We start from the raw sequence: 23,184 nt of genomic DNA on the forward strand, positions 1-23,184 counted from the left end.
AGAGTAAGCAGTAAAAACTTATCTACCTACTTGCCGCCACCACTTCACACAAAACACCCACCTCGCCCCGCGCAGCCCGAGAGAAACACTTCATGGCGAACCCCTTTTATACCACCAAAATACGAGCTAGGTCATCCCAAGGACATATGCTGGATCGCGTCACTCCGCTCTAACTGGCCAGAGATGGTTTCTACTTTGAACTGAACGCACGCTTCAGAAGAGGTTCTCCAGTGCTTGCACGTATCATGGGATACACTGGATAGTACGTGCACGGGGAGATTACGGAGGAAAAGCTGGTATGTACTCAACTCAGGACATTTTCCTATTCCGTTAAGACGGGTGTATAGTGAGCAGAAAAAAAGCAGTTGTTCCCTTGTCTACAGACTACGCTCGTAGATCTATCGTACTGCGGACCAAACAGAACAGAGGATTATGATCACCGAATAAAGTATATACGAGCGGCTATTTCGCCACCGAGGTATGAACAGGGCCAAAGGCCAACAGCATCAAGAGATGAGAACAAAACACACGAAAAGTTAAAAAAACAAAGAAAGAGAGCAAAAAAAAAAACCAGACACCTCTAGCACCGGTCCGTGTAGCAATATAAAGAAAAAGCATAAGAAAGCCACCCTTCAAAAGAATAGACGAAAGCAGGGCCCGTCGAGAACGCCGTAATAAAGCCAACACGCCTCCTTTTTGGTTCCCCGGGGGCTTGATCAGACTGCCCAAGCAATATAAAAGAAAAAAAAAAGGAAAGAGACCAACACCGTATCCCATTCATTCACTCCGTTTCTTCGCGCGATAGACGTGTATCAACGCCATGTAGATTGGACGCTCGTTTTGAGTTGAAGCAAAGGCAAACCCGCCCCACAATCGACCACCGGTGTATGTTGTGTTTTTTTTTTTTTTTTGTTTCGCGTTTTCCTTTTCCTGGTTCTCAATTTATAAGGTTTCTTCTTTTCTCTTCTAGTAGTCGCCCTCGTCGTCATCATCACCATCGCCTCCGCGCCCACGAGGTCCCTTGACACCGTCCTTGCGGATTGGGATTTTAATTCCTTGCAAGGCAAAGCACTTGCTGAGCTGGGTGCTTTCGATCACGCCGGGGAACTTCTTGGCGGAGAAAACCTGGAAGGGCTCGCTGAAGACAGAGGCGAGAACGGGTGCGGAACCGTGGTTAATCACCGGGGCTCCGTTGCTAGTTTCGGTGGACTGGGTTCCCACGTTGACAAAACTCATTTTAAGGCTGTTCGTCGGTAGACATGGTCAGGGCTAGAATTTCAGGCAGGTGGGGAGGTTAGGGGGGTGGGGGGGGGGGCGGAGGGGAGAGAAAATAAAGCTCAAAGGCAACGTACCGGAAAGTCCCCTCTGTGCGCACGCTGAGGTCCTGGAGGATAAACCACACACCGATCTTATTGTCGGGGTCCGTCAGTCGGAAAGCGCTGGCGCTAAGGCTTCCGATCAGATTGCGGGTAAACATGCCTCCCGGACCACCTGAGACAGGCTGGGCAGGGGACATGGCGGCGGGCATCTGACCCCCTTGGGGATAACCGTATTGTGGAGGGTAGCCGACAGGCTGGCCGTATGGGTTTTGGTATGCCATCTGCTGGGCACCGTAATAGTTGTTCATGGGGGGATATCCCACGGAAGCTCCATAAGGACTTTGGCCGTAGGCGGCGGACGGATATGTGGGCGTCTGGGGCGGGGGCGGGTAGGAGGAGGACATGGCGGTTGAAATGGAGGGGGAGGTGGCGGAGTGCTTGACGAGGTTGACCTCTCGGGAGCCATCGGCGTCCCACAAGTCGACGGTGAGCACATAGAAGGAGGTATCGATTTCACTGCCCGAAGCAAGTGGGTTAGCGCCTCACGGAAGGAAGGAGGGGGTAGATTGAGTCGGGGCCGACGGGGGTTGGGAGAATGTCCACGGAGGACGGGCCACCTACTTGATATCAATCTCCTTCTCAGTCTGTGCATCTCGCACAATCAGGCGAATACAGGGTGGCGGCGTGATCGGTCTTCGATCCTACAAATCGGGGGGTGGTCAATTCGCGTTCGAGAGGCGCGGACGGGCTGTGCGCGGGGAAGAGGAGGGGGAGAGGGAGGGTGTCAAGGACAGGGAGACGCACTTTATCGCCGAAGCCACACATACGAGCGCGGATGGGCTGCTGGACGACCTGGAGGGACCAGATGCGGCCTTCGTGGATCGTGGCGATGGGCGCGAGGTGGTCGGACGAGCGTAGCGGGCCGGTCCCTGGGGTGGGATACGCGGCGGACGGAGCAGAAATGCGGTCCATTGAGAGGGGCGGCGGCGGCGGCGGCACCGGATGAGCCCTTTCCTGCTCGACAGCGTACATGGTTCGCGATGGTGAAGAACCGAGGACGGAGGGGGAAGGAAGTGGGAGACTGCAAAGCGGTACTTGGTACGAAGTGGGAGGTAACGGAATTATATAATCGGTGGCCGAATGATGCAGCACGTCGATGACCGACTCACCCAGCGAACGCCAGTCGACTAGTCCGTCTTGGGCTCGGGACCCTCGTCTGCCACCGTCTGCCATCGTCGGCCACTCATGCTAGGCCGGTTACGGAAGCCGGGCTCCACCGTGCGGTGGGTCTCTCCGGCTGCGGCGATGCGCGAGCAGTCATGAAGAAAGTGTCAAGTGTCTCGATCGTCAGATACCAGCAAGTGATTGCTCGGGTTCGCGATCGTTGCGATCGTGCGATTCGTGCGGTCGTGCGATCCTGGGCACTCGAGACTCGCCTCGGTGAAGCGCTCGATCCTGCAATTGGGAACGATCCATGTCGCCCTTGCACACAAACGACTTTGATCGCCCTTACCGACCCCTACCGCCTGCTCCAGCCTCCGTCATGCGAACGGGAAATTAAGATTGTGTCGAGAGGGAGCAAAAAATGGCAGCAGTCGCCGAATCAAATGAGCAGTAGGGGCCGAACCATCGGAGTCGCCGCGGCCACATTAGTTTTGGGCCGGCAGAATTGGCGATCCTCGAGTCGGTGAAAGCGCTCGCAGCTAAGTCGAACGCCTCTTCATTCCTCTTCATTTCTGACCGACATTGGCGCTGTCCCAATGCTTCACGATTCAAAGACGAATTTGTTCTTCTACGCTGCTGCTATTCGCCGTTCTTCACCGTTCTCCCCGCCGTACCCTGGGAGAGGCCGTGCACGTCAAGCCTAAAACGGAAGCGGTGCAGCTCTAAAATCCCACTCAGTGGGAGAGAAGAGTACAATACGAGGCCACCAGAGATCCAACCCGATTTCACGACCAAGGTGGCCTCAAGACGGGAGGGGACTGATTCGAACTGTGACGGGACATCCACGCAGCTCCAGCGCCCCCAGACAAACCAGAGCCCAGCAGCATGGATACTGGAACTCCCTGCCCCCTCTTCCCGGCGCGAACCGTTCGAGACTAAGCATGCAGGTACAGTGGAGCCCGGAGTGCTGGATGGGCAGCGGCCCCTATGGTGGCCGTTGTTCCATTTCCAGACCACCGGGCAGGAAGGGCCGACCCCCTGGCCCGGTACCAGATCCCGGCGGCCCATGTTTTGGGGCCCGGGCGAGGGCCCCATGAAGGACCCAACCCTGCTCGAGTGGTACAGCCGGGGATGGCGGCCCGGGGGGGTGGGGGCGGAGACTAGCGACCCGGCCCGACCGGGAGGTATCAACAGAGGAAGCACAATGCCTCTTCGCGAATGCATCTTACAACAGCCCAGGCCGCGCTCCCTCTGGATGAGCGACTTGATCCGTCTGTTGGGCTGCCAGATGCATCCCGCCCGGCATCACCACCTAGACTGGGATGGGGGGGGGGGTCTGGTACGACGATCAACGATCAACCAAGAGCCGGGCGAAGGTGGATCTCCAATGTTCATCCGTCCATCCATGCCCCATGCCCCATGCTCCGGTACAAGCATGCAGGAAGATGCATGAGCCAGTCTGAAATAATATGCCATTCGGGTTACCCAATAGGGACATGGACGTTTTGAAAACGCCTTCTGTCTAGGGGCAAGATAATGGTACCCACCTATATCCACCGATAGCTCCGTGCATAACACACGATGGGGTACTAGAATATCCAGGCCCTCTGTGGAGCACTTCCTGATAAACCTCGGAAAAGACATGGAAATTCTTTGAATTGACATGAGCCATTCCTTCTTGCATGGTCTACACAGAGGACAGAAGACGTAATGAACGTCCAAGGATTCGTGAGGCTTCGGGAAAACGAAAAGTTGATCAGTCATTTTTCAAGCGCATCGAAAGGAAAAAAAGAAAGAAAGAAGAAACAAGTTTTCCTCCAATCCCCATCGCTGATCTGACATCATCCAACTCCAGGGCGTATCAGACTACTTTTTTATTCGCTGCGTGAATAAGACTCAGAACGATGTTTATCTACGACATAAGTATCCAAATTTCGCTTCTGCGCGCTGCATATCATGCGGGTATATTGATGAGAGAGTCACTAAGTGATCCCCCATGGCGGGAGTCGGACTTGGGATAGACCATGAAACGGCCTCCACTACTGTATCTCGCGTGTCTGTCACACTGGCCTCTAAGTCCAGAGCGGAGCAGACACTGCGCCCCGGAGAAGTCATTAAATCGATACCCACGTGGAGGTACACGGTTCCGAATTAGCGTACACGCTTCAAGATAGCACTCCCAAGTTTCTCAAGGCGAGGGTCCAACGCTCTATCACTCGCGCATAGGATAGATAGCACCCGCATCTCTGAAACGCGGTCCCCCCCTTGCATGTCTGCGCTGCTGGGGACACCCATCGTAATCCATCTGCAAAGAACCCGGCTTTCATGGCACCTTGACAGCTGACGGGACTCGTCCTGCACAGCGAGTGTCGAGCGCCCAGTCGTCGTCAGCGGTCGTCAGCCGATCCGCATACCCCTGATCCCCATGCACAAGCTGCGCCGCCAATAAGGGGCATTTTGGCCTGAAAGGGGAAATTTTCCTTTTATGAGCCTTTGAAAATGCAGTGCGAACATCGTCTTTCTTTCTCATATGGTGTAGGCCCCACTCCCTGTGAATGAAAGGGGGTCCGGTGCTGGGGGTGAAATGATCGCATCCCCCTCCCCCCCCTCAGCTCACTCAGCCAGTTCTCTATCCCGAGCCGTCCCCTGAAGGCGGGGCAGGGTGCATGAAGCAATCCTGGTCCTCCCGCAGCGGGAGAGTCAACACGAGTCTCTCGCTCTAGATTTCCCATCGGATCCTTTGAGGGTGCGGCGAGCATGTCATTATATTTGACAGCTGAGGCCAAGACGGCGTATGCAGCCAAACCAAAGCGATCACTCGGTTGACGCACCCCGGCTGATGCGATGCATCGCGAGTCAGACGACAACCAGACATGGACACCACTAGTAGCAGGTTGAACCTACCAGCATCGACTGCTGATGGGCATGCCTGAGAGTGCCAGGTCGTGCACTGGCGGTGATCCTCCATCCTCCCGAAGAGATAATCCGGCGAACAGGGAAGTCAGACGCTTAGTATAACCCCGCACAATGCCAATAGGCGCGTGATGATGAGAAGACACATGGCGACTATGACAGGAATTAGAAACCGGAGCAATGTATGATAGCTAACCAGCAGGCAGAAGCCCGAGAGGGTAAAATGAAGTGGTATTTGAGGGGAAGGGCAAGAAGAGGCCGAGCGGGAGAACGAGTCAGGCCTGCTCCATTAGCAGGTATTAGAATGGTACATGGCCTCGTTTCTCGTTCCGGGCGGAAATCCGGGCGGAAATGCAAGTACGAGAGGGGCGATCTCTCTGATATCTTGGTTTCAGCGGAGGAATTCCCGAAAACACCGGTCCTTCTGGCGGTGTAGCATTTGATATGGTCATTGGGCCGGTCTGGCCTAGTTCGACTCTTCTCTGGGACTCGAATGTGCCCTGTCCCTTGGCAAACAAGGATTCTATGCATCCATCGTGATCCGCTGCCACGATGATATTGCGGGAGTCGAAAGCGGGGAGTACAGGCGTAAGCATCCCATACTCCCTGAGGCCATACAAAGTCCATAGTATATAATTCCGGGCGGTGCTTGGTGGTATTTCGGGGGTGGTAGGTGCACAGTCATGATAACTGTTATATAAAAGATCTCCATCGGCGACTCCATCGTTGTGAGCCTCGCGCAATAGAACCCCAGATGACGCGATCCGATTTGCAGAGGCCATCGGCTCTCGTCTATCGCCGAGATCGATTTGCTAGCCAAAGCCAAATACAAAGCTCTAAACCTAGACTGACCGGCATCATGACCGTGCCAGATGGCGTGCTGAAAGGTTGTCCTTAAGGCGACGGCACATGGCGGGGGTTACAAGGTATATGCATAAATGCGCTAATTCTGGCAAAGACTAAACCCAACCACTCCACATCTCGCGCCATCAACTGACATTGTGCCCCTCTTGCCCCCCCCCCCCCCCCACCGCATCCCCAGTTAGGCACTACTGACTCTTGCGACCTTTCGACGCGATGGTGCTGCTGATGTGCATGAGGGCTTGTCTCGCGCAAGGCGCACCGGTCATGTTGTGATCGGAAACTACAGGGCTACCGAGGAAGCCACTGCAACCATGCAAAGAGACATCTGCTCGTAGACGAGGGAGGGAGAGAGCTATTTGAAGGCTCTGGGACTCCCCCCTCAACCGATTCCGCGGACAACATTCTGGTCTGGACGGCTTGACGCGTGGGCGTTGCTTATTATATACCCCTTGATTCGCATAAACAAGGCCCTCCCCTTCTCTGATCTGCATACCTGGGCCTGTTCGACACACTGCAGCTGGTTGGGGATTCGACCGTTTCCAGCACCATGTTCTCCGTCTCGCGCATGTGGACAGTCGTGCTCCTGGTGGCTTCATGCTGTGTGTTGACAAGCAATGCCATCACGTATTCTCCGCTGAACCCTCCGTCATATCCCCTGGCGGTGCGAAGTCCATATCTGTCCGGTGAGTTCGTTGCTACTCTTTTTGCGGATCGCCGACGATGGGCCTTTTCCATTGATCACGGCGACATTGTATGGATCCTATCGAATGCTGTCCTAGTTGAATAATCCCCGCACGGTGTGTAGTTGACTAACCTTCAATGATCGACAGCGTGGATCCCTGGCAGTGCAGTTGCGTCACTGCACTCCAACAACGCGCAATTCTGGGCCGGTAACAAGTTGATCTGGTCCGTGATTGCACGCGTGGATGGCGTCGCGTACAATCTATTCGGCGTGGCTAGCCCGCCTAGTGGCACGCAGTCGGCCACAGTCACTGGCGCGAGCTATACCTCGACCCATTCGACCTTCACCGTCACGGCCGGATCCCGTGAATTCACACTAGACTTCTTCTCCCCGGTCTCGCCGAAGAACTACCTGCGACAATCCCTGCCTTTCTCCTACCTTACAGTGACACTGGCGGCCGGCGACTCGAGCTCCGTTCAGATCTACTCCGATATCGATGCCAGCTGGACCGGACAGACCAGTGACTCCAACTGGAGCTATACCACCAGTGGATCGACGGGTGTCTTCAAGATCGAGTCGGCTAATGCAGCAACATACTCCGAGAACAGCAACGGCCAAGCTCTGTGGGGCAGCGCCGTCTACGCCACCCGGCCGTCGAACTCCAGCTCGCTCTCCAATGCCTCCGGGCCGTCCCTGACCATTCGAGAATACTTTGTCAACAATGGCACACTCAGCGGCAACCACGCCGGTTGGACTTCAAACGGGAATGTCGGCTTCGCGCATGACCTGGGGACCACGTCTGCCGAGTCCGCGGTAACTTTTGCCATTGGTCACGTGCGGGAGGAGTCGATCAACTTCCTGGGTGACGCTCAAACCGGCTATTACCGAGCCTCGTACTCCGACACCGTCGATGCGGTTGTGCATTTTCTCGACGACTATGACGATGCAAACGCCGAATCAGCGACACTGGATGACCTGATCCAGGATACAGGGACTTCCAGCTACGGATCCAACTACTCGGATATCTTGGCTCTTTCTGTGCGCCAGGTCTACGGCGGTATCGAGGTGACCATCCCCAACGATTCCTTAGATACAAGTGAGACCCGTGCATTTATCAAGGAAATTTCGAGCGATGGAAACATCAATACTGTTGATGTCATATTCGCGACCTTTCCGATATTCTATATTCTCAGCCCTGAGATCATCAAACTGCTGATTGCGCCAGTGTTTGAATACATGGGCAGCAGTGCCTACACCAAGGCTTACGCAGTGCATGAGCTTGGAGCCAACTATCCGAATGCGACGGGCCACCCATCTGACGGTGAGGAGATGCCCATTGAAGAAAGCGGCAATGTTATTATCCTCACCTATGCATACCAAGTCGCCACTGGAAATACCGACCTGGCAACAACGTACTCTGCCCAGCTAAAGCAATATGCCAACTATCTCTACCAGAATGGTCTATACCCCACTGCCCAGCTATCCTTGAATGACGCGCTGGGTGAGCTCGCGAACCAGACAAATTTGGCCGTCAAGGCAGCCACCGGGCTGGCGACTTACGGCGCCCTGGTTGGTCAGAGCAACTACACCACTGCAGGCAAAGCATTCGCAGACAAGATATGGACAGAGCATCTAGGAACCGATGCCGATGGCACTCGCTTCCTGATCCAGTACGGCATCCAGCCGTGGTTCCTTGTATACAACCACTACCCGGATCTATTGTTTGGTCTGAACGTCTTTCCCGACGACACCTACAATGCTACAACCGACTTCTACCCGACTGTGCGCTCCACTGCAGGTGTACCTCTAGATGGATCTATTGGCTGGGGCCAAACTAACTGGCAGTCCTTCGTAGCAGCCACAGTCAGCGGTGATACCCGCGATATTTTGATCAGTGACATCCACAGTTATATCTCGAACGGGCTCAATACCGCCCCATTCTGTGACCGCTACTGGGTCAAGGCGAGCGATGGTTATTCCGCGGGCGAGGCCTACTCGTTCCGTGCGCGACCGACTCTAGGTAGTCACTTTGCGCTGGCGGCGTTTTTGGGCGCCAATACCTGGTCTTCCTGATCGTATTTTCTCCATGTTGATCTCTTTGCATTTTGATTTGCATGATCAAAGGTATTGCCCCTTGTTGAGCGGTCTCAGCGATAGGCAGTTGGACCTTCGTGGATTTGTTGATCTTTTACATGCATGCATGGATTGGATACCCACTTGGAGGCCCGATCTCTAGCATTTTGGACTAATTCAGTATTTAATTTTTTTTAACGGGGCTGCATCTGATGGAGCTCTAAATGTCTTGGGGTTCGAAGACCTCAAACACAACCCTGATAGTATCTCTATGGTCTTTCAAGACGCCGAGTAATATCTATAATGATTCGATGATATATTCTACGGTGACACTACGGAACTGCCATCCGCTAATGTTCCTCCTGCTATAGAGTTTCCAGTAAGGTTCTTATATATGATTTACAGCAGAACGGCTATTAGCACTCTGGGCTAGCCATTGTTCCAGGTAGATGCACGTATCGTAAATGTTATAATGGATGTTCTCAAAGAGACAAAGGGTCCTCCATGGATGAGGTATTTCAATCGCGATATGATCCTACAATTGGTCCAAGATGATACAGATGCGCATAGTTGATAGAGCTGTGGCAAATGCAGTTTTGACTATTCTTACTTATACTGCTAGATGACATTCAACGACAAAAATAGAAACATAAAATAGCTCAGTTATCCAGATCCCAATTAGTTCTTTAGACTTGACAAGTCAGATATTCTCACTAGATGCGGTATCTGAAATGCTTATTTTGCTTATCGGTCAAGTCCTCAAAGCCCTCCAATGCTTCCTCGGTCGAGTTTGTTTCATCTAGTAGACCTTGGTTTTGTTTTCTTTGGTTTTCAAGGTAGCAGTACCCGGTGTAGATTATTTGAAGGCCCATTGCTCCCGCGTAGGACCCGGCTAGGCCTTTGATCGCAGTTGGATACCTCGGGGATTCCAAGGGGATGAAGAGATGTGGCCCTGCAATATTACCCGCGCAATACAGGCTATCATTTTCATTAGATTCACTTTCACAGGAGTACGAGTTTCGGGAAGAAATACACAAAGTAAATTCCAAGGACGGTGCTTCGCTTGGTATGTCCGGCCGCGTTGAGGCCTGGTAAAGTCCAATTCAAAATAACCGGAGCGCCGAGGATACCTTGCAGCCAGCACATACCGACTAGTGCAAATCGATGTTTTTCGATACTGATTTTCATAATGCCAATCAGGCCAGCTAATCCTGGAATGCAAGATACTAGATTTTAATTTAGCGAGCGGACACATTAAAGGAGTAAGCACTTGAAAAACTTACTGACTATCGTTGCGCCTAGCATGTTTGGTACTTTCGAAAGATAGCCGAATGCAATTACCATGACTAGCTCGAAGGCGCCCACGGGAGTCTGTAATAGGCTTGTTCGTAGTGCATCATAGCCAAAGCCCTTGATAATGGCTGCAAGGAAGTTTGCCACACCGCCATTAAGAATACCATAGCATATAGCCATCAGATATAATAGCCATTGTCTGGGATCCAACAATGCTTCTTTGATCTGCGCTGGGACTATCTTAGGATGCTTCAAGCCGGTTTGATTGCGAGAAATACGCCAAACTGCAACAACGCGTTCATACTCTGTTAGCATTTTGGCATTATGAGGGCCGTCGGGTAAGTAAAGGTAGATGACAAAGCCCCATGCCATGGTCATCGAGCCAACAATCTAATGACATGCGAAATAGTGACTTGATTAGTATAGCCATATTGAGTGAGGGTATTGATTTCGCTATTCTTACCAAGTATATGAGCTTCCATTGTGGCACTGCCAGTCCAGTGGCGTGGCCAGCTCCGTAAGCCAGAAGAGCGCCAACAATAGACGAAATCCCGTTAACAGATAACCAATATGAGCTTCGAAGACTCTGTTCCTCTCGCGTCCAGAGCATGGATGTCAACATGATGAATGCTGGCGAGACAACGGCCTCCAGCAGACCAAGGAAGAACCTAATAGCGAAGAATCCTGAAAAATTGAAGACGGCAGCCTGAGTGCATTTTCTTAGCAACTATCAAGTCGACAGGTCTCTTGAAAACCCGAGGAACATAGACCTAACACGCACCTGGAGCATGCAAACGGCGCCCCATACAAATAGCATAATTCCTATTAACCTTCCAACCGGATATCTTTGCAAAAGTAACTGCCAAGGGTAGGCTCCCACAAGCCAGCCGAAGTACAAGGCCGAAGATACCCACGAGTAGTCGTCGCCAGTCATATGCGTGTCTTCTTGCAGACCGTACGCGTTCGAGTAGTTCAGGCTGGAGGCGATTTGTATGTTAATCGATGATCCATATTATTTTGTCAATGACCGAAGCATTGAAGAGAATGACCTACGTCTGTTTATCGAGAAAACTCAACATATATGTCATCATCATCTGTCACTAGCTTATGAGCCTGAGGGAATCATGACCGATTATGCTCCAAATGGGAAAGAAGGGACCCGGTACCATCGGTAACACATAGAAGTCAAGTTTTCTGCACACTTTCCGGGAGTCTCTCTCAAGTTGAGCCTGGTCATACTGGAGAGATTGCTGGAAGTATTCCTTGCCGACCTCGTTGAGGTCCATGTTCCTGCCCCCGAAACGGCTCAACCATCCAACAGACTTAGTGCTGCCATACCCATGATCAGACGAAGATATCACTGCTTCGTCAACTTCTTTAGAGGCAGACATGTTGCACGAGATTATAGATCCTGGCATTAACAGCCAAGCAAATTTGAATTACAAGTCCTTTGTCATTCGAAAGTGGATGATGGCGTAACGAAAATATAGATAGCTTTATAGGCTCTGCGTTGTTAATAATGGGTTGAGGAGATAGGAAGACATAAATCAAGCCAATCTTGCTTTCTGTAGTTCACCTTCTTCGCTGTCTTGGAATCTCTATCTGTCCCATTCCCCGCAACAATATCCTATCTGTCACTAGCGCTCCACAGGCCTGGGCTTGACTTTGTAAACTGGAGTCGACCCAGTTGCACCGCGCCGAGCATTCTTGTTCCCGAAGTTCTGCCTTGGCGTCCAATAAGAGTGCCTGTCCGACTGATAGCATCGCGATAGCTTATTTGATAGCAACTGATAGCGAGTGCCCCTCCCTGGGCCTTCCGATACGCACAATTTCGTAGGTCTAGGACATGCACCTGGGCCCTTGGAAATCACGGATCATAAACTAGTTACCTGGCCTCCCATACGGGATCCGATCGCTCTTTGCTGCGCTAAATGTTTATGAAATTAAGGAAAAATGCAAGGGCTCCGCTTTTATTTTCGAATCAGGCCGGAGCGGAGAAGCTATGGCATAATCCACTCACTTTAGCCAGGTCACGCATGTATAAAGGTTGGACCGAGGGAGATCTATGGTTTTAGAACCTCTTCTCATTCAACAGCGTCATCACTACAGATTCAATATGAGCTCTGTCACTATCACTGAACCTCACGTTGTCAAAGAGGACTTTCCGACCCCTGCCAAGCCTTGGGAAGACATTCGAGACGAAAAACGTGCCGAGCAGCTTTCAAGAATTCCGCAATCATGGCGACTGGAAGCTTCGCAGTATCCTTCGAAGGAAACTGTAGATGTGCGGCCAATTGCTGCTACTTCGGGCATTCTGTCGGAAAGGGAACTTGAGATTACTGGCGAAACCTATGACGCTACATCCCTAGCTACAGAGATCGCAAAGGGGACATTTACGTCTGTTGAGACAGTGACGGCATTTTGTAAACGGGCTGCCATCTGTCAGCAGATTTGCAGCGCACTTACCGAAATATTCTTTGCCGATGCAATTGAGAAAGCCAAGCAACTCGATGAGCACTTTAAACAGACAGGAAAAACCCTGGGCCCTCTACACGGTGTTCCGATGACTTTTAAGGTTGTTCTATCATCCACAGACCCTTTTTTCAAAATACCTCTAAATTGACGCGTGCAACAGGAATGTTTTCACGTTAAAGGCTATGATGCGTCCAATGGCTATATCTCTCGATGTTTTGACCCCTCCACCACGACCACCCCCATCATTCAGTTAGTGGAAGACGCTGGAGCTGTTATCATTGCAAAGACCAATGTTCCACAGACCATGCTTGTTGCTGAGTGTGAGAACAACGTCTTCGGACGCACACGCAACCCCATTGTCAGCCACTTGACATGTGGTGGCAGTAGCGGCGGTGAGGGTTCACTCTCAGCTTTTCGAGGAAATGCATTGGGGATTGGCACTGATGTAGGCGGTTCTATTCGGTAAGTTAGTTCTGAACATGGTTTTTATTCAGTCTTATACCTTTGTAACCTGACCATGATACCTCTAGTCTTCCCGCTGCCTACAACAATGTATACGGGTATAAACCGTCGGTCGGAATCCTTCCTTTCATCGGCTACGCTGCCTCCGGTTGGACCGGCGTGAACACTGGCATCCCGGCTGTTCTGGGACCCATTGCTCACTCTGTACGCGATATAAAGTTATTCACAGAAGTTGTCCGTGCGCGTCAACCATGGCTATTTGACCCAGCCATAATACCTGGCGTTATGGAGTCCCCCATTCCTGCACAAGACCGGAAACCTATAATCGGCATTCTTCACGAGTCTGGAGTTACACCTCATCCTCCTGTTCGACGCGCGATTCGAGAAGCGAAGCTCAAAGTAGAAGCCGCCGGGTATGAGACCCGTGACTTCACGCCCCTATGTCCTGACTTTAAAGAAATCAGAGAGATTGCTAGCCAGTTGTTCACTGTGGACGCGTTGTCATACCAGCGTCGAGAGCTGGCAAGGGCCGGCGAGCCGGTTGTGTCATCCGTGACCAAGTTTGGCTTTTTCGACATTTCGCGAAAGACACACGAGGAGACGTGGCAGTGGAACACTAAGAAGGGCGAAATGCAGAAGAAAATGTTGGATGCTTGGCAGCATTTGGGAATTGATGTTCTAATCGCGCCAGCAGCGCCACATGCCCCAGTTTCACCTGATAATAGCACCACAGAGCTGTACACTGTGGTTTGGAATGCAGTGGATGTGAGTTTTGATTTGATTTTATTCTAAAAACGCGAGAAAATGACTGATCAATATCGAAGTATCCGGCGATCATCATCCCATTTACGAAGGCGGATCCTGCGCTCGACCCCAAAGATGACGCATTCCAGCCAAAGCACCCTATGGACCAGAAGATTCAGGCGCTTTGTAAGTAATACTATTGAGATTGGACGTATCTACTGGAATATAAGTCCAGGCTAATCTTTGTCTGCAGATGATCCGCAGCTCATGGCTGGGGCGCCAGTCTCCCTGCAGCTTGTTGCACCTAGACTGCAAGACGCAGCTTTGCTTATGTATTCTGAGATGCTGGACAAGGTTCTTAACGGCGAGAAGTAAATTTCCCTATATCTCGAATTGCTGTATATGTACGTGAGCATGGATGGATCGTGTTATCTGTCAACTCTCTCTTTTTGTCCTAAACATTGTCCTAATTTTTCTCATTATGGTAACCCGCTTCTGCAAACTCCTTATCACGCTCGTTCTCCTAGTATCCCCGTCTTCTTCGTGGATTTTATGATCGCACTCCATATCTCGCTCCTGTCTTGTCCAAATCTTATCTTGCCTGTTATAATAATCTCTTAATGATATCTCATACCTAGTCTCCATCTGACCCTGCTCGCTGGCTTATAAGGCGCCTGCGTACTTGGAAGGAGGCTTGAAAAGATGCCCCTAGACGCAAGATACAAAGGCAATCGGTGCGGAAAGCACCAAATATTTTTATTTCAGAAATTTGAATACTGGGAAGGTCCCATCTGTCGACCAGATGGACGCAACGAAGAAAACACATATATGGACAAGTGCCTCGCGGAAATAGAGACCAGTTCGAGGCGAAGCGGGTACAGTAACGCCACCGAGAAGTAGCTTCCCTTTTGACTTCTCATCTCCCGAGCGCCGCACTTTCTTCGCAATTTACACGTCCACTGCTTATAATACATTTAGAATACAAAGAATTCTATCATGAATTAATTTCTAAAGACTCCTCTGGTAATGGTGGGGAAGTGAAGGATACCCTGAAAGTGACCGTTGTGGAAGTGGCCAAGGCTCTATTTTTGGCTTGGCATGAAGCCTCGGGATCAAGTCTTGGCAAAAAGTGAATATGAGCTCTCTAACCATCGATCCTCTTCATTCGCGAGCCAATGATCTTTAAGAATCTGCTTTCAACCAATCTAACGAATTACATCTCAGCCAATCTACTGAACTGCATTTAATACAATGCTTATGGATTGTTGGTATTCATCACTCTGGGAACCACCTGAAGCTGGCACTAACATTCTATTGATCACGAGAGAGATAGAGCGACACAGCCACGCGATCTAATTTTGGGTGATATTTTCCTAGAACAGATTTTGGAGGCTTTCCGAATTCCTGCAGTATGACGATTGCAAGATTCGCGTAGGAGGTTTCATTGCTGTGAAAAATGACAGCTTGGGTCGGTCTAGATTGTTTGTTCGCCGGAAAGAGAAACATCCAGAGCCCTTTCTCGTATTTCCTTCAGCTCATGAGGACATAATTAGTGATTTTCAAGCTATCTGTGAGCTCAGACACTTGCCACTGGGTCAAATATAAAGAGAGTGAACGTAGGTTCATTTGGTATACGATTTCCTGTGAAAGACAGCAACACTTCAACACTACTCTCTCCCGCAATCCAAACAACACGCCGAGTTATATTATAAAATTTGTATTATATTCTTCTTAAAATATTTTACATTTCCCTCCACTCCAACATGAAGTCACCAGCATATTTACTTGTTGCGCTTCTTCCTCTTGTCACCCAGCTCACTGTCGCAACACCGGTCGCGGAGCCGGATCTCGATGCCCTTGAGGAGCGAGGTGGAGGCGGCTACGGAGGCTGGGATAAAAATAACGGATGGAAGGATGATGGATGGAAAGATCATGGTGGGTGGAAAGACAAGAACGTTTGTGAGGTCAAGCGAACCTATCCATATTATAAATACCCTTGCTCGTCGAGCCCTTCAAACGGAACATCTCTCCTGGGTGCCACATTCACCTCCTTTTGCAAGTACCAGTGAGTCCTTCACAACATGGTCACCTTGAACTCTCTTACTGACAAGGATTATAGGAATGGATATTCTGGGGTTTGGTATGCCGCCCCAAGGGGATGGGTTAAGGAAGAAGATAAACCTCGACGGTGCCGTATGTGACCCCCATTGCCGGCTTGCTTATGATAGATATAAAAGACTAACTTGATCGACAATCTAGCTGGTGCATCGAATCCATGTCCCATTTAGTTTCACATAAGTTGGCTTCCTTTACGATGTGTGAAGAAAACTTACGAAAAGCGAAGAAAAAAATTGCTTGCTATTTTCACAAAACATGTATTAGCTGCTGGTTATCTTCGAACTTGGCTTCCTGGTGATGTAAGGATCTAAACAGATAATGACACCGAAAATCCTGATCCCCCTGGGGTAAAAAACTTTCCATTCAGTAAATGACTTTGTAGAAGGCCTAAAAATTGTAGGCCAGCTAGTTGCTTCGTTCATCGACTTGTCTATGCTCTCTTTCATTATTTATCTCAGTAGAATGTTTGATGTAAAAATGTAAAAACAGCTCTTCAAAAGTACGTAGCTTGATTCAATACTGGTATATCTTGAAATCCTTCGTAACGCGATCTCAAAAGTCCATGTTACCACCATGATATGCTTAGAACCGTGCCAAGCATATTCGTTCTACTGGCTGGCCAGAAACAATTTTATTTACGGTAGCATAGCCGCAAATATGAGAGGTAGGTAAGTTATGAGGCAAAGTGCCAAGCCCTTCCGGAGCGGACCAGCCAGATTTCAACCGCGGGATATGGCGGGAATCTTGGCATCATCATTCATGCCATAGCGGTCAAACTTGATTTGGAACTCCCCCAAGCTAGGTGGCAATCGCCTTTTACCTTGGTCCTTCTACCATGGTTTCCAGTAAATCAGGTCATCTTTGGCTTCTGATCCGCTCTTCCTTGGCAGCTTGCTTCAAATTTTGCTGCTTCTTGGTAGAACTTCGTTCTTAGGCATAGATGATTGGTTCTTGATTTACAGCTTCGTTCCCAAGCCTTGATGATTGGTGCCAGAATTCTTTCGACTAATTATGTGAATTGAGATCGATCATCAATATTTTAAGGAATGGTAGCTTTTCGGTTCCACATCTATCGTCTAGGTCTATTTCAAGGTGGAATGCGGTTATCCATGGCACTCCCGACTTATTGATTCAGGTGGTACCATCCAATCAAAGCTTGAGCTGTTTTCAGAAGAATACGAACAGAACGAGCGACAGAAACGATGAACGAAAACCCAAGAAAATCACAATTATTCTGCGAATTTTTACGAAACACTATTAATATTTTGTTGAAATGCGCGGTCGGAGTTACTGACATTGGTGGCCATGATTGACGATTCTCGAAACTTATTAGTCGATTTTATTCAAGGGAAAATTTTCTTAAAGAAAAAGATACTAGCTAAGTTCTCTTCAGGGTTCAAGGCAATGACGGACTGCCATGTTACTGAATTTCGGCGAGCAATTGAAATCTAAGTCAGCTAAGACTCTCATAATGACCTTACGAAATGTCGAACCTATGATCAAAAAGTTCCACGCGGGTGAAAATATATTCTAATACGGAATAATATGATAATTTTGATGCTTTGAGAAATAAAGAGAGAGACCATCAAGGTGAAACCGCTTTCGAATATTGCTGTAGCACACACGCGTTTTTAGCGAAAGGCGGGAGCGGGCGGGGCGGCAAGCAGATATGGCATTGAAGGCGTTGGGAGGGGAAAGAGGAATTAACAAAGGCTTCAAACACTTGAAAGACAATGATTTTCCAATATCTTCGAGGTCAAGATACACAAATATCGCCTATGAAGCTGCGGGAGATTTCGAACTGATTTATACGCTATCTATAATTTAGTTACCATGAACTATGCTATCTACGCGCAGGTGGGAACCCAATGTCCGAGTGCCGAGGCCAAGGCTTCCCCACTCGTCCTCCTCTGTATCTCCGTAAGTCCGCATCGGTTCTCTGTCCGACGATAAGCTCAGGAACAGTTTTTCCCATCTACCTTACCCCGCGCATTGATAGACACATACTTGACAAAAGTGGTGTTTGCATTGCCCTTTTCATTTTGAACCACTTTCTGCTCTCCGCCCACCACCTTGTAGCTGTGCATTGCTATGCCCTCTCAAACAACACCCCAATATCAGGTCTGCCTCATCGGCTCCGGCGGAGTGGGCACTATTGCATCCGTTGTTCTCTCCAAATCTGGCCTTGCACATGTCACCTGCGTTCTCAGATCCAAATACGACTACGTGTCCCAGCATGGGTGGGATATCGATTCCGTTGATCACGGAAAGATCTCTGGATGGAAGCCTCATCGAATTGTGCGGTCTGCAGCCGAGGCTGCAACCGATGAGAACGGAGAGCAGGTTGAATACGACTTCGTAGTCGTATGTACAAAGCAGCTACCGAGTCGCAACCCCGTCGTGGGCATGATTTCTCCCATGGTGACCCCAGGAAAAACAACAATCGTCATGATACAGAACGGAATGGGAATAGAGGAGGAAATCATCAACGCTTGGCCTGGTAACGCAGTGGTGAGCAGTGTAAGCCATATTGGAAGTTCGGTCCAGGAGCCCAATGTCGTGGTCCAGATCGGGGAAGACGTGTCCAAGATGGGGCCTCACCTCCATACTGGCATTGACGATTCTACAAGTGTCGACAACGCGAAGCAGTTTATTGATATGTACCTCCAGGGAGGTGCCAGCGTCTGCGAACTAGTGGAAGACATCCAGGTGGCCCGATGGGAGAAATTACTGTGGAACGGGTCCTTCAACACGATGTGTGCGCTGATGAGGATGGATGTGGGCGAGCTCCAAAGAAGCAAAGGCCGAGAGTCGATGATTGTACCTATGATGTGGGAGATTTGGAACATTGCAAAGGCAGCCGGCCATCCAATGCCCGAATCTATTGTTGAGTGGATGGCGTATAGATTGCCGGATGACTGCAACTACCGACCTAGTATGCTGTTGGATCTGGAAAACGGGCGGCCCATGGAGCTGGAGGTCATTCTGGGTTACCCACTAAAAAAGGCCCAAGAGTTGGGCGTGGACGCACCACACATGACCACTATTCACAAGCTACTCAAATTAGAGGAGTGGAAATTGGACCAGTCAAAGCTGTCTGGAAACACATAACCGCTAATAGAAATCCAATTGATGCAAGTGTTCAATTACATACTACAGGGGCACAGGCGCCGAACCGAGCCGTGCCAAATGCATCCAATCCCAGTTGCCTCCCATATCTCGTGCTGACCAGACCTGGTCGACACAAAAGGACTTGGTACGTCTCGCAGTCATGATGGGTCGGGCATGACAAATTTCATCGAATATCCTAATCGCTTGGGCCCGGTCTTCCAGGGTTTCTAGCTCGCATGCCGCAATAAACAAAGGCCATAATGAGAGCTTAATTTCCTGAGACGACCCAGTAATGTGTGCCATGACCTCGTAACTCATTCTAAGAGCTTCCATGTCCGCTTCCGTCGAGTTTCCGGAACGGTTGAATAGGCGGAATAGATAAAGCAGTGCCGCCGCTCGCCATGCATATGCGTGAAGAAGAAATTTGCGTGATGCTTGCATCGACATAGAAGAATCTCGTATCGGACGCCAGGTCACAAGTTGCGCATGTATTGAGGCTTCCCTCTCTACTAGGTCGCTGTGCCTCACTGAAATGTTCGAAATATCGTCTGTCACATCAGAAGTGCATTCCTCATTAGGAACAGAATAGCTTTCTATGATGGACTGGACATCTTCAGCAAGGGCAGCAAGATCCGAAAGAATGGGAGCCAACGTAGTAGTAAACCCCATGAGGCGATCAGCGTGGCACGTGGAGTACTCGTCCAGCCAAATAGACGGCCTTATCCTGGTGCGCTGCAGGCGAGTGAGCGAGATTAAGAGGTCTTGCCGAGCCAACCCTCGGGCAAAATATTTGGCCATGCCGCTCAACTCTTGGCCCTCGTCGGTGTAGAACTGTAAAATCATAGATGCGTTGTCGATGAGTGCGGATAACGTGGATCCACCGCCGTCAGACCGAGGATCTACAAGCTATTTGATCCGATCAGCTACCTGCTCAATGATACTTTGCCTCGACGCCACATACCTCGACTCCACAGAGCGCAAGGAGAAGCATCAGAACTAATTCTGGACTGTTTCCCGCCTCATTAATCAGCCGTAGCCGACTGAGAAGACGCATCTTGCGACTCGATACCAAGGCAGAATTCACGGCCTCTTTGACGTAATTTTCTCCGATTGCAGCCAGAGAGTCACCGACCGCCGTGGGACTTTGTTGTAGAAGAGAAATTACTGCTCCGTTCATCTCGTTGATAAAAAAGTCGTTACTCATGACCATTTCCGAAGGGTGTCTCATGAAGTATACTTCAATGAAAGGTTTATCTGCAGCGAGGATCTCGCTCATGGGAATTAAAGTGGGTCCATTCATAGGTGACGCCGCTTTGGCTGATGCTTCTAGGACCATCAATCGCATGTAGTCTGCTGCGTTGCTCCATGTTGTCGCACTCGGTGTGTTGACGACCCACATGTCGGTTGGAGCTTTGTGCGTCCGCCCTCCATCTTCCGTCAGAGTGAATGAAGGGGAGGAAGAGGCGTCAGATGCCACTGACGGTCTACGTCTCGATGCAACCGAATTTGGCGAAGCAGGCGAGCGCCTGAATGATACGGTGCTGCATTCGCGGGTGGATGATGGCCGACCGTAGCCGCTGCACTGGCGGCGCCGGCGAGTGCAGGTCCCACACGACGGATGCACCTCGTCGCATTTGACTTTGGCCTTCTTGCAGTCGATGCATCCTTTGCGCGACCGGGTGGCCATGGCCCGCAAATATGGTGAGAGCGTAATCAGTGCCAGTTACATACCACGGTGGGTCATTCCGGCTCGGTCGGCAATTGAAAGAGTTGATGTCGCGCAAGATCCAATGCGGGGTACAGATACAGGAGAACGAATAAGGTTGAAGCTATCTGATTGATTGAGAATCACGTGGAAATTTGTGCTCAGACAAAGTTTAAGATATGTGAATTCTACTATTACCATCAAGAGTATTACGGTCGGAGAAAGAATGGCAGGAGTGGTAATATCAGGGAGAAGAGAAAGAGTTGAAAAAGGAATCAACGCGCTCCTGTATATCCATCATCTCTCCAACGCACTTTTATAGAAACAAAATTTTACATGTTATCAGATCTAGCACATAGGCATTCCAGCGTTTTGAGTCGTGCTCAAGCCCACTTAAAGGCTTGAAACGACGCATAGCTTATTCGCTTGCTACACGCTTTGAGTATGCTTGGTGTCGCTCGTTTCTGCTTTCGATGTATGCCTTCAGGTTCTCCGAGACCTTCGCTCCGGGGGTTAGCCCACTATCTACCGGTTCCCCCAATTGTTCCCACAACGGGATAACGCCTGCCCAGGGCGGGGTTTCGTTGTCCGGTCCGTCCACCTCCTTGTTTCGGGGCTGTATGCCGGGTGGACCGGTGCGAGTCTTGACGGACAAGCTATCAATGCTCACTTTGATCACGTAGACCAAGCTGATCTGGAAGGATGCCACGGGATTGACTTCTTCCCATCGATTGGCTACAATATGGTTGGTAACGGAGCGTATTACCGTGCGCTTGACGGCCTTGCTCTTGACCGGCGTGCAGGTTCCATGAATGACCGCGGAGCGGTAGTTAAATGTATGGCCATTTGGGGCAGATGACAACGCCAGACCATCAACTTGAAACAATGAGCAAACGTGCATGCAGTCTTTATCAGGACAATTGCCTACCTTTGGTGGCTGTGATGCAAACTTTGACGGGATCCAATGCCCTACCCGAGGCCCCCTCGGCTTGATCGGTCACATCTTCGGTTTCTCGACTCGCCTCTCGGACCAATTCTATTATTCGAGTGCTTGGATGGCCATGCAAGTAGACAACGGTGTTTTCTTGCTTTTCCTCCCCTCCGTCCGACAAGCCCTGCTCGTTTTCCGCGGAGTCCTCCGCGGTTTCATCTACTTCCTTCCTGACCAAGGCGACCATGGGCAGGCATTGGGGAAGACCTTTATCGATATATGAAACATGAGCGATGAAGCAATCGTCAAAAACCGCTTTTGCCGATGCAATGTCGTAAGTCCCGCGATGGGTATTTCGGCGAAGAGTTGCAGGTTCCATGTTGCTCTCTATTCCCGTTGGAAACAGATCTTGAAGCTGGCGTTCTAAACGAAATGAGGGCAATGGCTCTGGCTGTTTGAAAAGATTGCGAATTTCTTCCTCCTCCAAGCCTCCCTTGTCGAGTTTGCTTGGTAACGTGGCCACCTTTCTTGGTCGCTAGGGCACGGCAATTGTGGAGGCGATTGCTATCTGATAGCGTAAAGCGGGGCTCGCTTGTCAGCCACCGTTCGATTGGCACGATTTTCGGCCGTGGCTCTCATTGTTCCGACGATTCAGACCCGGGATGTTCTTGTTCTGCTATAGTTCTGCTAAATGATCTGGATTATTGGGTGAAATTGAGCCCATGTGGTCTTGCGTCACTAAACCAAACTAGAAACCTGGCACAACACAGTACCCTACCAAGCAAAATGCCTCGTAGACCTCCATTCCAGCTTCTCTTTCTTTCCGGCAGCCACGATGAGAGATGCAATACATACATAAAACTGCGCCTTCCTCTCCAGTTCTCGGTACAAATTGGGCAGCCTGCGCATGGCCAGCACGACCAACATCCCCTAAATTTAATATAAGGTTGCTCAAGTCGCTAAGAAGCGGAGGCATGAAGGAAGATGTTTTCTTGCGTATTCGATCTTCCCAGCTGCAAGTTGAGCCGGGAATATATACCAGGTAAGTAAAGGAAACTCATTTGTCAAGCACCGTCGAGCTTTCTGTGAGATTCGTCTGTGGTGAAATACACTAGTGAAAACAGAGTATGGACATCCGTGAAGACTCAGCCGGCATTCTACCCGGCACTATGGCAAGATCCTTCGACATATGCTAATCTAACAAGGAAACGTTGCATAGATAATTGTCCCATGATAATCTATTGGTATTCTCGTCGAATCAAGATAGTGCGGTGGGCATATCGCCTGGATAGAAGTCCGAGTCTTCCCCGCACGGTATAACCGTATCAAC

General features: G+C 50.2%; 10 protein-coding genes across 10 annotated transcripts; 5 read left to right on the forward strand and 5 right to left on the reverse strand.

The window, feature by feature from the left end:
• Nucleotides 1-966: 966 nt before the first annotated feature.
• On the reverse strand, nucleotides 967-2,351 carry N7462_008932 (velvet factor family protein; the record flags this gene model as incomplete). The annotated part of the gene is made up of 4 exons (XM_057080646.1): nucleotides 967-1,243; nucleotides 1,353-1,835; nucleotides 1,941-2,020; nucleotides 2,124-2,351. 4 exons carry the CDS (start codon nucleotides 2,349-2,351, stop codon nucleotides 967-969), a joined length of 1,068 nt encoding a protein of 355 aa, XP_056930974.1.
• Nucleotides 2,352-3,079: 728 nt separating this feature from the next.
• Nucleotides 3,080-3,936, forward strand: N7462_008933 (uncharacterized protein; the record flags this gene model as incomplete). The annotated part of the gene is made up of 2 exons (XM_057080647.1): nucleotides 3,080-3,153; nucleotides 3,222-3,936. 2 exons carry the CDS (start codon nucleotides 3,080-3,082, stop codon nucleotides 3,934-3,936), a joined length of 789 nt encoding a protein of 262 aa, XP_056930975.1.
• Nucleotides 3,937-6,807: 2,871 nt separating this feature from the next.
• N7462_008934 (glutaminase family protein) lies at nucleotides 6,808-9,015 on the forward strand (the record flags this gene model as incomplete). Its single annotated transcript, XM_057080648.1, has 2 exons — nucleotides 6,808-6,943; nucleotides 7,091-9,015. 2 exons carry the CDS (start codon nucleotides 6,808-6,810, stop codon nucleotides 9,013-9,015), a joined length of 2,061 nt encoding a protein of 686 aa, XP_056930976.1.
• A 713-nt stretch (nucleotides 9,016-9,728) lies between these two features.
• On the reverse strand, nucleotides 9,729-11,699 carry N7462_008935 (MFS transporter; the record flags this gene model as incomplete). The annotated part of the gene is made up of 7 exons (XM_057080649.1): nucleotides 9,729-9,993; nucleotides 10,049-10,103; nucleotides 10,164-10,241; nucleotides 10,299-10,698; nucleotides 10,772-11,014; nucleotides 11,090-11,285; nucleotides 11,548-11,699. The coding sequence occupies 7 exons, from the start codon at nucleotides 11,697-11,699 to the stop codon at nucleotides 9,729-9,731; spliced, it is 1,389 nt and encodes a 462-aa protein (XP_056930977.1).
• A 725-nt stretch (nucleotides 11,700-12,424) lies between these two features.
• Nucleotides 12,425-14,364, forward strand: N7462_008936 (Amidase; the record flags this gene model as incomplete). The annotated part of the gene is made up of 5 exons (XM_057080650.1): nucleotides 12,425-12,883; nucleotides 12,944-13,245; nucleotides 13,314-14,010; nucleotides 14,070-14,175; nucleotides 14,243-14,364. The coding sequence occupies 5 exons, from the start codon at nucleotides 12,425-12,427 to the stop codon at nucleotides 14,362-14,364; spliced, it is 1,686 nt and encodes a 561-aa protein (XP_056930978.1).
• Nucleotides 14,365-15,752: 1,388 nt separating this feature from the next.
• Nucleotides 15,753-16,277, forward strand: N7462_008937 (uncharacterized protein; the record flags this gene model as incomplete). The annotated part of the gene is made up of 3 exons (XM_057080651.1): nucleotides 15,753-16,054; nucleotides 16,109-16,182; nucleotides 16,249-16,277. The coding sequence occupies 3 exons, from the start codon at nucleotides 15,753-15,755 to the stop codon at nucleotides 16,275-16,277; spliced, it is 405 nt and encodes a 134-aa protein (XP_056930979.1).
• A 1,921-nt stretch (nucleotides 16,278-18,198) lies between these two features.
• N7462_008938 (ketopantoate reductase family protein) lies at nucleotides 18,199-19,218 on the forward strand (the record flags this gene model as incomplete). The annotated part of the gene is made up of 1 exon (XM_057080652.1): nucleotides 18,199-19,218. One exon carries the CDS (start codon nucleotides 18,199-18,201, stop codon nucleotides 19,216-19,218), a length of 1,020 nt encoding a protein of 339 aa, XP_056930980.1.
• Nucleotides 19,219-19,260: 42 nt separating this feature from the next.
• On the reverse strand, nucleotides 19,261-20,061 carry N7462_008939 (transcription factor domain-containing protein; the record flags this gene model as incomplete). The annotated part of the gene is made up of 1 exon (XM_057080653.1): nucleotides 19,261-20,061. One exon carries the CDS (start codon nucleotides 20,059-20,061, stop codon nucleotides 19,261-19,263), a length of 801 nt encoding a protein of 266 aa, XP_056930981.1.
• An 88-nt stretch (nucleotides 20,062-20,149) lies between these two features.
• On the reverse strand, nucleotides 20,150-20,905 carry N7462_008940 (Zn(II)2Cys6 transcription factor domain-containing protein; the record flags this gene model as incomplete). The annotated part of the gene is made up of 1 exon (XM_057080654.1): nucleotides 20,150-20,905. The coding sequence occupies one exon, from the start codon at nucleotides 20,903-20,905 to the stop codon at nucleotides 20,150-20,152; it is 756 nt and encodes a 251-aa protein (XP_056930982.1).
• Nucleotides 20,906-21,341: 436 nt separating this feature from the next.
• On the reverse strand, nucleotides 21,342-22,233 carry N7462_008941 (pyridoxamine 5'-phosphate oxidase family protein; the record flags this gene model as incomplete). The annotated part of the gene is made up of 2 exons (XM_057080655.1): nucleotides 21,342-21,799; nucleotides 21,852-22,233. 2 exons carry the CDS (start codon nucleotides 22,231-22,233, stop codon nucleotides 21,342-21,344), a joined length of 840 nt encoding a protein of 279 aa, XP_056930983.1.
• Between the last annotated feature and the right edge of the window lie 951 nt (nucleotides 22,234-23,184).

This window comes from Penicillium macrosclerotiorum, assembly GCF_028827735.1.
Source record: "Penicillium macrosclerotiorum strain IBT 26536 chromosome Unknown utg000008l_segment0_segment0, whole genome shotgun sequence".
In the NCBI taxonomy this organism is placed as follows: Eukaryota; Fungi; Ascomycota; class Eurotiomycetes; order Eurotiales; family Aspergillaceae; genus Penicillium; species Penicillium macrosclerotiorum.